We start from the raw sequence: 10,745 nt of genomic DNA, 5'->3' as shown, positions 1-10,745 counted from the left end.
GGGTGTAAAGCATAAAAATAAAAATAAAATTTGAATTTTTTTTTACCTTAATCGAAATAATATACCATAGAGGACTGAGGGGTAGCAATCCGTGTGGTCCATATGTGGACCTCAGTCTAGGCTCTGTAGGATCCTTTGGTCCATGTAACTCAATTTTTTTTTCTTCCAAAAACTGGTTCTTCAAACAATGGATGGTGGTGCTCAAATCTTGGATTCCCAATTTCAAATGAAATAAATTTGCAAGTTGTGTTCAGAAATGACCACGAAACTCACAGATCTTATAACAAAAACATAAGAACTAGATTAGTTGCCAAAGAATATCGAGTCCCTATCCATTCCCCCCAAAATACTCTGTCGAAATGAAGACTGGTAGTCCCTCCGCCACATTTTGAAAGACATTAAGGATCTCATTCAAAGACAATTCAAGTAACCTCTGAGAACTCCAAAATACACTTCATACTACAAATTTCGATGGAGGTGATTTTGAATCTTCGTTCGTAAACACCCCAGTTGCACCTGCATCCCATAAAGGCGAGTGGTTAAAATAAAAACATGTAAACCCTTTACATGGGTTATGGTCTTACCGCAAGATCTGTTTCATCATAATTTTTATTTTTGGTCCCGCAAAAAGGACTGACTTGTACTTCGATAAAAATGGATACTTCCCCAATCAGTTATTTCCTTTTCTCGTCAAAGTTTGCAGTCCATAATCTTTGCTTCTAGAAAGACGGATATCATAGAGTATAATCCCATTTGCAGTTTGTTGGGACATCTGCAAGGATAAAAATGGACGAATTTTTTTGGCAGAAATAGATCAGGTCAACATTTTAGGCCTCATTTCTTTTGGTGCACATTTGTGAACTAAAGGTTTTCTTTTCAAGGATCTCATTTTGGGATAGGAGCTTGTTTATCAGGATGACATGGAGTCATGTGTTTGATTTTCCCATGCCTTTCCTGCTGTGGATCTTCTGGTAGGTCTCCTTGACCCATCCCTTAGTGTTCTTTTTTCTTCTCAGTATGATTACTGAGATCAATCCATTGTTTTGTGTGTGTGTGTGTGTGTGTGTGTGTGTGTTACATGTCTCTTAGGTTGTTCAAATCTTTTATCAGTTAAGCTGTATTTACATCTTGTCCGGTGTTACTAAAGGCAAGGAAGGCACTCGCCTAGGCACGGCCATCGTGCCTTGCCTAACCTAGACAAGCCCTTAGGTGAAGCCAGACAAAGACAAGCCTACGTACAAACCTCAACACCCCGAATCTGAACATGAAACTGAGATGTGATTACTGAGTGCATCTTGTTTTTTTTGTTTTAAGTGAAACCCCTTGGGTTATGAACCCTAAATACATGAAATAAACCTGAATATTACCCATTTTGAAGATCAAAGCACCCCACATCCCTTCAACTTCGGCTAAAGTGGCCTCCTTTGCTTCCTCCACCTCAGGTTTCGCCAGCTTATCCCTTCCAAGAGTTAGGATCAAGGGCTGGTTGAGCCAGCCTTGCGAGATACTGATAAAGAGTGTAATGTAGTTATCCTCCTCTATCTGTTGGGCCTGGGTCTAGCCTACTAATAGAAAGTGGAGTAAAACCAATGATGCGGGACACAAATCAAGCCAGCAGTCCTGGGTTCCAATGGAAATTTTGGAATTATTTAGGTTGCAGCTTTTTTGGGTCTAGAGTTCTTTTCTTTTCCCACAACCAAACCCTTGGGGCTTACCCTAAACGTTTGAGGTAACCCTACTGTGGCCCAAATCCTTAACCAAATTCCCACATCAACCAAGTTCTTAAATTTGTGCAGATTGTTTTTTTTTTTTTTTTTAATCCCTCCAAACCATTTCCAACCCCATTTGCTTTGTTTCAGCTCTTTCACAATAAACTTTGGGAGTTGTTTTGGACCATCTAGACTATTTTGTAGGGGAAGTGGCAAAAGATTGAAGATTTGGTATATTTCCATCAAATAAGTTGTGCTTTTTCTTTTTCTTTTTTCTTTTTTTTTTTTTCTTTTTTCTTTTTTCGTTGTTGGGTGGAGGAGGAGGAGGGGAGAATTACTGTCGGTCATGTCCTCCTGTTCTACTACTTCAAAAGTCTATTCGGGTAAGAAGTTTGGGAAGAATATTAATCAATTAGATAACAACACCGTCACTCCCCAGCATGAACATCTTGCTAGGGGTGTGAGAAATGCAATAGGTTGTTAAAAAATGATGTCAAGAAAGAGATTTGGAGGTAAATGAATACTTATCAAGCCATAAAAGCAAGGAAGAAAGTCATAGTCCAAACGAATTTGGGATAAACCATGAAAGCTTGATGGAAATGCAAAATATAAATAGTATTGATGAAGTACAAGGCAAAGGGACTTCATTTCAGAATAAGCCAAGGAAAAGGAGCATCAGTTACTCCATACCTGAAGAAAGGGTAGAGACAAGAAAGAAACAATAAGGAGAAGCAGAGTAAATTGGAGAAAAAGTGCAAAAAGACATAAGGGATAAAGTGTGTCAATGCATAGCTTGGTTGTTTTATCAAGCAGGTATACCATTTAATGAAGTGCGGTTGATAGTTTTGAAGACAACTTGGACAGGTTGTATTGGCACACGAGTTGAGGGAAATGCTTCTGAAAATAGAGGTTGAATATACAAAACGTAGCTCGGCAAGGCAAAAAGAAGATTAGACCAAAGATGGTCATAGGATTATGTCAAATGGATGGGTGGATAAGAAGTTAACGGACTTTGGTAAAATTGTCTTACTGGGAATATTTTCGGAATTGATTGATCCAACCGCCCAAATATGATAAAAGAAGGTGAAGCATTGGTAGTTTTCATGTATTGTCAAACCCAAGTTTTGCATATGATGAGGATGTTCACCAGAAAAGGGATATAATGCTGCTAGTTGCAAACCAATTTAAAACAAGCTTATTTACATTACAAATGGTCGAAACATCAAAATGGGAAGAGGTGGTGTGAGATAGTCTTGGTGGTTGGTGATGTTAATCCCGCGACGGGCTACATTTATGAGGCGATGGGGATACCTAGTAAATAGTTAATTATTTCTATTTGTATTGTTGTTGCATTAAGCATCATTCTCTTCATTATACTTAGCAATATCATTATTTTCTTTCTTTCTAAAAATCTAATGGATCAGCCTTGTAGTGACACCTGTCTTTGGATTTCGTCTATAAAAATGAACCTACCAAACAGAGAAAGGGGTTGATTAATTGGCTGTTGGCTGATTTGGTTAGAACCTTACAAAAAAATCACTCTAAAAATTTACTATTCATATGTTTCTTCATTCATTCTCTCTTTTATCTGAGAACTAACAAAATCTTCGGAAGATCATTAGCAAGCACCACACCGGGGCCTCATCCTTCCCCCCTTCTTGCCTTCTACCGTCCCAAAAACCACAAAGGAGCAAAGGACAATCAGATCACTGCCTTGGAGAGGAACTGGTCAAAAGATCAAAGTCGAGCCCACCATCAAAAGAGGATAATCAAGACAACACCAACATTGGAACCAAGCATCCTTCCAAAAAAAAAGGATGGTACAAGGGACTCAAGTCCTTAGTACAAGCTTCAAGCTTGAGATATAAAAAAGGATACAAATCTAGAATGAATCTCATCTTCCCCCCTTAGCCTCCTTATATAGATTTTGCACGACTACCACCCACCCCAATCGATTACAAAATGAAATCAATTCCTACTTACCAACCACCTTTTATTTTTCATTTTTAGATAGGTAGGGTGGACTTGAACCCACAACCTCAAAGTTGCTTTGCAATGTTTTAAACCAATTGAACAATAGGTTTAAACCCTACCACCTAATTAGAACTAATCACCCAATTCTTCTTCCCAAATAGTTCCACTAACACCAAACCCAAGATAATGGATTTTTCCTACACTTTCTTGAGAAGAGAAGAGACACCAAAGACTTTGACTAAGACACTAGAGAATTAAATGTTTGGTTCAAGCCCAAAATCAATCCAAGCCCGGATTGTCCTAGGATTTTAAGCCCAAATAATTTTGGCCCCTTCCGAACTACTTCAAAAAATGAAAGAAAGTACAACCAAATCCCGAAGGAGAAAGGACAATGAATAGAAGATGATTCTCTGACTCCCAGTTATTCAAAGAAAACAGAAATTTGGCGTTGAGAAGCTACACTTAATCAAATTGTCAAGAGTTAGAATTCTCCCATAAGAAGTTGGCCAAATGAAGAAAGCGATTTTAGAATGGTCAAAAGGATACCAAATTGCAACTTCCGAGAAAGCTAAAATAAAAGAAGGCAAGAGCGTTTTATGGAATGACCAAACAGTGAATCTTTTGTCCTTGCTCACACACCACTCTCTGCGATCCTCTTCCTTTTCAACAAAATGATGGGAGTTTAGAAGATCAAGGAGTGATGCCACCTCATTGATTTCTTAACCGTTAAAATTTCTCTAAAAGCCCAAGTCTCAAGAAAACCCATTGATGGAACATCAAGGCAACCGCCTTATTCGCGTGCAGCCACAAGTGCCCTAATAACATGTGGTACCATGAAGGATCGTATACGTCCGACGTGTAAGTCAATCGTGATGTAGCCTACCGTGCTGAAGTTGTGCCTGCTAAACCCTTGTATCTTCGTCTGCCCTTGGACCAACTTATGTCGTGGTATACCGACGACATCCAATGTCCCAATTGGTAATAGATTCAAAGAAGACTCGATGTCAACAAAAGCCCTTCTAAGTTCACATTTGTTTAATAGTGTTGTGACATACAATAAACGCGTGTAATTCGCATCTGCGGGTACCTCCAAATCCTTGAAGGTAATAGACCCATCAATGTTGTGATCTAGTGTTGCTACCAATTGTCCCTCATTTTGAGCTGATATCGATGTCAAGGCTAACACTGCTTCGTAACGTTTTTTCCTCAATAAACTCTAACTTATCAAAAAATTGTTAAAATATGGCAGTATTTTGAAATTTAGACGTGATGAGAGCGAATTCCATAGTCACGCCACCCAAGCTTTTCTCCCCAATTGTCATCATCGTAGCATGGCGATTATGATTTGGCAAGGGATTCTTGTCAGTCATTTCCTTGGTAGTCTCTTCAAACTATAATTCCCCATTCGAGTATTTTTTCGAAAATATCCTTTTTAGAGCATTACACAACCTTGTCGGATGTCCAAGAAATCTATGATACCAACAGAACCGTGGATTAGAAAGAAGTGGAGGCATGACTTCCCATCTAGCAGGCGGTAGACGTGTGACATCATCTCGAATCCATGCATCTAATATTTCTTCGACTTCCTCTATGTGCAGGGGAAGTTAGGGTTTTCATCATTGTCGTTTCTACAGTTTTCTTGAAATGTCTTTCGATCATCATTCGGTCGTCGTTTCACTCTATCATCAACAACAAATGTGTGTTGGGCGCCTTCCACGCCCTTGACTTTTCAATACTAACAGTCATTGAAGTCGTGGTGCACTTACCAACGTTATGGAGGTTTGAAAAGGATGATATCTTCAAGTTTTCTAAGTGAACTCGAAAGGAAACTACCATCCCTGCGACGCACATCTCCACTAATCGTGACTCCTCGACGGCTTCATGACAATCCATCACATTATTCTTGAATCGCCTCACATATGCATTGAGATGTTCGCCACCATTTTGTTGAAGATGACCCAAATCTGCTAGGGTCACGTGCTCGCACATGTGGAAAAAAATTCGATGAAAGGCATTCACAAGGTGCCTCCAATTAGGCATAGAACCGGCTGCCAAATTATTGTACCACTTTGAGAACTCGTTTAGTCACAGATCTTCATCGTACTCATGTTCCCCAAGCGCCTCCAAAAATCGAGATATGTGCTCTCATGCATTATCCTTCCCATCATACAAGGGAAAAGTAGGAGTAACATAACCCTTCAGTTAAGGCTTGTGTTGTAGATCTTCAGCATACGGTGGGTGATATTCATACATGTCTCCTTTTGTGGCACTGCGTTCTTTTTCTCAGAGCCTTGCTAGTTCGTCGACTGTGACATACCCAAGCTGTCTATTGTCTCGATGGGTATGTGTTTTGGCTCCATGCTTCATATTGCTCTCGCTAGGTCAGGCAATGCGGCTCCACCAAACAACGGACAACGAGTGTAGGTTGGTTATTCGGCAAATCTTGAGGTGACTTGCCCATATGTTGCAACCTTGCCAAAATCTCCAAGTTCGTCTTTGCAAATCCACGAAGAATTTTGCTTATGACTCCATAATGGCCATAATTGCGACACCGCCTTCCTCATGGATTGTTGGTGTATCGACCGTATTCATTGTTTGGTCACATCGTTGTTCATGATTAGTGTCTTCATTGGTTTCATGATCACACGTAAGTTCCTATTGGCTTCTTATCCTCATCTTGTGACGTGAGTCTTAATGTGCCCAGTGGAGTCGCCAAATGTTGAATTGTGCGGATAAGGTGTTTAGATTATTGAATTATAATTGTTACAAAGACTCCAAGATCCGACTAGACTTATCGTAAACAACCGTGTAGACCTTCTTGCGTACAAAGCAAGGTGAAGACAAGATATGAAAAGAAAGAGAGAGAAAGATTAAATAAGCAAGGGTCCAACCCTTTCAATAGCAACTTCATGATCCTTTTATAGTGGGAGGAGAAAGGTCTCTCCTTAGTCAACCCCTCTGACATGATAATTGCGAGTTGTCACTATCAAGTCCAAGATAAGGTCACATCCTGACATGGTGGTTGTGACTATCTCTTTCCAGTCTGAGATAAGGTCACACTCATGCTCACGTCAGGGGTCTGCAAGCAACAGTGATGTTGGCTTCTGTAACATGACAATCGTCCATGTAGCCCTCATAGAGTCTGGCGTCTTCCCCTTATAGATGATCTTATGAGAGTACCATACTCGAGGTGTTAGGACATCCTCTCATTTTATACTAGCAAGGTGTGATGGCAAGTTCTAAGGCACCAGCAACTTGGGGACTTCTCAAACGATGTATTTCTTGAGTAGCATAAACGTGTTCAAATCGAATACACAGTGTGTAATTTCTAGAAAAGGCGTTGTGCACCTTATTCATGTAAAAAAAACTTTGTGCTCATTCGTACCTTACAAGGTGCCAAGCACCCCTCCCAAACAATGCACCGCGTGCACTCTTAAACGGCGCCGTGCACTCCTAACCGAAACATCGTGTGTATTCTAAGCACAGCGTCATGCGCCTTTCATGAAAAGAATTTGGTGCCCATTGTACTTCATGAGGCACCAAGCACCCTCTTAACCAAATACACCGTATTTACTCTAGACAAGGCGTCGTGGCCATGAACCTTCTCGTGAATGCACCGTATGCAATCAACAAATGGTGCTATGCGCTTCATACATCACATTAATAATTGTTTCGAAAAGGTTTTGGGCATCATCTACAAAAGTGCTTAAATACACGACTGACTATAGGACTAACGAAGCATCAGAATGCATGCTACTTGACCACACAAAGAATAATGTACTCCCGTATCGCACAGAAGACTATTGTAGACATGGGTAATAAAGTCACCATGTCATTGTTGAGACCGCCACATGGCACCATTAAAGCCGCCACGTATCACCTCTAAAGCCACCACGTGGCATCTTTTGAGGGCTCTAACCCCAGTAAGCACGAAAGGAAGGGATGTCCTAACACCTCAAGTATGGCACCTTCATAGGGTCACTTATAAGGAGAATGTGTCAGACCCTATAAGGACTACATAGATGACTGTCATGCTATAGAAACCGACAACATTGTCGCTTGCATCGAACTTGAAAGAGACAATTACAGTCTCCATGACAGGACGTGACCTTATCTTAGACTTGACACTAACAACGACAGCTCGCAACTACCATATCAAGGGAGTTGACTAAGGAAAGACCTTTCTCTTCCCAATATAAAAGGATCGTGAAGCTGTCATTGAAAGGGTTGGACCTCCACCTCTCTAATCTCTCTTTCCCTCTTCATATCTTGTTTTCACATTTCTTTATACGTAACAAGGTCCACACGACTATTTACGATAAGCTTTGTGAGACCTTGGAGTCTTTGTAATGATTCTAATTTAATAATTTAAAAACCTTATCCGTACTATTCAACAACCATCATTGAATCCTACTTTAAATTGGCATTTCAAACTTCAAACTCCTTACATCCATAACCCTAATCCTAGCTCTTGGAACCTATCATCTCTGGAATTCTTCATCATTAGCCCCTATTCTCACATATATTAAATCCGTCAAATCCCCCCCCCCACACACACACACACATAAAACAAAAGGAAAAACTCTTCTTTTTTCTCGACATTTCTAGCAAAACCCGCCTTACTCTTCTTCAATTGATTCACATTTAAAAAGGTTGTGTAACAATACCACAACAACAACAACAAGACCTTATCCCAAAGATTGGGGGTTGGCTAAATGAATCTTGTTCCTTCATTCAACTCTGTTTAAAGCCAAGTCTAATGTTAATAAGAGTGAATCAAAGCAGAGCACTAATAGAGCGTTTGGTGATGCTTCCTACTAGTCTACACGGAATAGTTCAGAACCTACAACCAACCATGTGGGATGGGAAATTTTGATTGGTTAGCCGCAAAAGGAACGTAAACTCACTACAAACAAACAAACAATTTAGATATTATGAACCAATTAGTGTGACCAAACCCAAGATAGATAAACATATTGAAAGAATTTGATAGAGTCTTGGTTATGCCCCCAAAGAGATATGGACTTAACTTTCTACACCATTAATACCTAAGGTATTTTTGGTGTATGGCAAATTTTTTAGGTATATATATATATGTATGTATTTTCGGATGGGGTTTCTTTATGTTTTTGCTCTGTGAGGTTCCTTGTAGCAGAGAACAGAGAATCTATAATCCTTATCATTCATATTGGATTTTTTCTCCCTCTCCTCTATGGACCTAGGCAATTTGTTGAACCACGTAAATTTTGTGTGTGTTGTTTTTTCTTCTTTATTTTTACTCTTGTTACGCTTCTGCACAGCAGTATCATTTGGTATCAGAGCTAGCACCACTCTCAAGTTCAAACATCAATAGGAATGACTTGGGGCAAGGGTTACTTAAGGGGCCAAAAAAAGGGACTCATAAAGAAAGCTGCCACAAAGTGGGAATCAAGGACATTGGTGGAAAGGGCGACCTACTTGGAAGCCCTAAAAGAAAGGTACCAAAGTAAAAGTCACCATTGAGTGGGTGGGCCACCACAAACGTCGACTATTGAGTGTGGGGGTATATTACGAACCCAAAGAGATACATAATTAACTTTATGCACCACTAACACCAAGGATTTGTGTGTGTGTGCATTAGTTGGATTCATATCATTTTGGTATCAAAGCCAACACTACGTCTCAGACCTAGGCAGAGGATTAGTTGGGGAGCGAAAGGTGCCACAAAATGAGCATTGTGGGGCATTAGTGGAGAGGCCAAAGAGAAGGGTACCACAATGAAAGCTGTCATAGAAAATGGGCCCCTTGCGATCATCAATAACAAGACGCCGTCGTGGTAACATGGAATGTTAAGACCCTAAAAAGATATGGGCTTAACTTTTTGCACCACTATCGGTTTGTGTTCTTTGATATTTAATTAATGTTTCTTCTTTTTCTACTTTTTTTTTTATGGGTAAGCCGTACTTCAACCCACAACTCGAAGTTACACTGCAATATGTCAACCAATTAAGCTATGGGTCCAAATCCTAAGAGGCTGTTTGGTAAGCAACCCAGTTTACTTTAAACCTATACGGAACAAGCACAATTTGAAACCAGCAACCAAACACTCCCAATGAGAGAGGATTATATAATTACCTTGTTGGGTAATTGGGGATTCTCCATAGATGGATTTGAGTTTAGAGAGGGAAATGGTTGAAGCGTCAGTGGTGGTGGTGGTGGTGGCGGCGGCTTCGGCGAAGAGCTGTTGTTTCCAGTCCCACATTGATTTCTTCATTGATTTGTTGGCTTTGAGTAATGAGTCCCTCTCTGCTTCGAGTGACTGGATTTCCTTCTGTTGATTCATCGATCTGATGCTCAATGCCACGAAAGCTCCTACTAGAAATGTGTTGATCACCAGATTGTTGTTGCTTCCTTTCGACACCGCACCCAACGCTTTCCCTGCCCACTCCATCCCTCTCTCTCTCTCTCTCTCTCTCTCTCTCTCTCTCTCTCTCTCTTCACAGAATCGGAAGTCGAAAGAGTATTTTCAAAGATTAGTAGATTTCACAGGGGTTGAAACTTCAAACAAACTGGCATCGCGTTCTCGTTATCAAGGTTTTTAAAACCCGGAATCTCGTCTCGTTCCCCGCTAAAGAGATTTGACTCGTCCGAGGCATCTTGCCTGCCTTAAACGAGTCAACTCATCTAACGTAATAGTTGTTTCATTTGTCATAGTCTAATAAAAGAGATAAAAAATAAAATATAATAAATTTGAAAATATATTATTAAAAAATGAGTATAAAAGTAAAAGCAATAAAGTTAATGAGGGAATTCATGGGCAAGGGAAGCAGAAAAAAGAGAATAAAGTTAGATGTTAGTATTGAAAAAGAGTAAAAGAGAAATAACAATAATACTGAAGCATGGAAGGGTATTCTTGAAAAGAAAAAAGAGAAAGAATTAAAATTATTCCTCAAGATGCATGCAAAATTGAAAATGAACTGCTCTGTGGGAGACAAACATTGGGGGCGTAAAACATCCTCTTTGAGGTTAAGGGGTAGAAGAGGAAGCAACAAAATTAATGAGGTTATTTTTGGAAAAAGGCGA

The 10,745-nt window shown here is 40.0% G+C and overlaps 1 protein-coding gene across 1 annotated transcript; it reads right to left on the bottom strand.

The window, feature by feature from the left end:
* Positions 1-257: 257 nt before the first annotated feature.
* Positions 258-10,265, bottom strand: LOC147406430 (uncharacterized). The gene is made up of 2 exons (XM_086434469.1): positions 9,798-10,265; positions 258-516 (listed from the first exon to the last, which is right to left on the bottom strand). The coding sequence occupies exons 1-2, from the start codon at positions 10,111-10,113 to the stop codon at positions 455-457; spliced, it is 378 nt and encodes a 125-aa protein (XP_086290595.1). The 5' UTR covers positions 10,114-10,265; the 3' UTR covers positions 258-454.
* Positions 10,266-10,745: the final 480 nt, after the last annotated feature.

Source organism: Akebia trifoliata, chromosome 3 (assembly GCF_017979445.1).
Source record: "Akebia trifoliata isolate Shusen 1 chromosome 3, ASM1797944v1, whole genome shotgun sequence".
Classification (NCBI taxonomy): domain Eukaryota; kingdom Viridiplantae; phylum Streptophyta; class Magnoliopsida; order Ranunculales; family Lardizabalaceae; genus Akebia; species Akebia trifoliata.
Note: the sequence above shows the minus strand (reverse complement) of the source record. Positions and strands in the feature narration are given on the sequence as shown.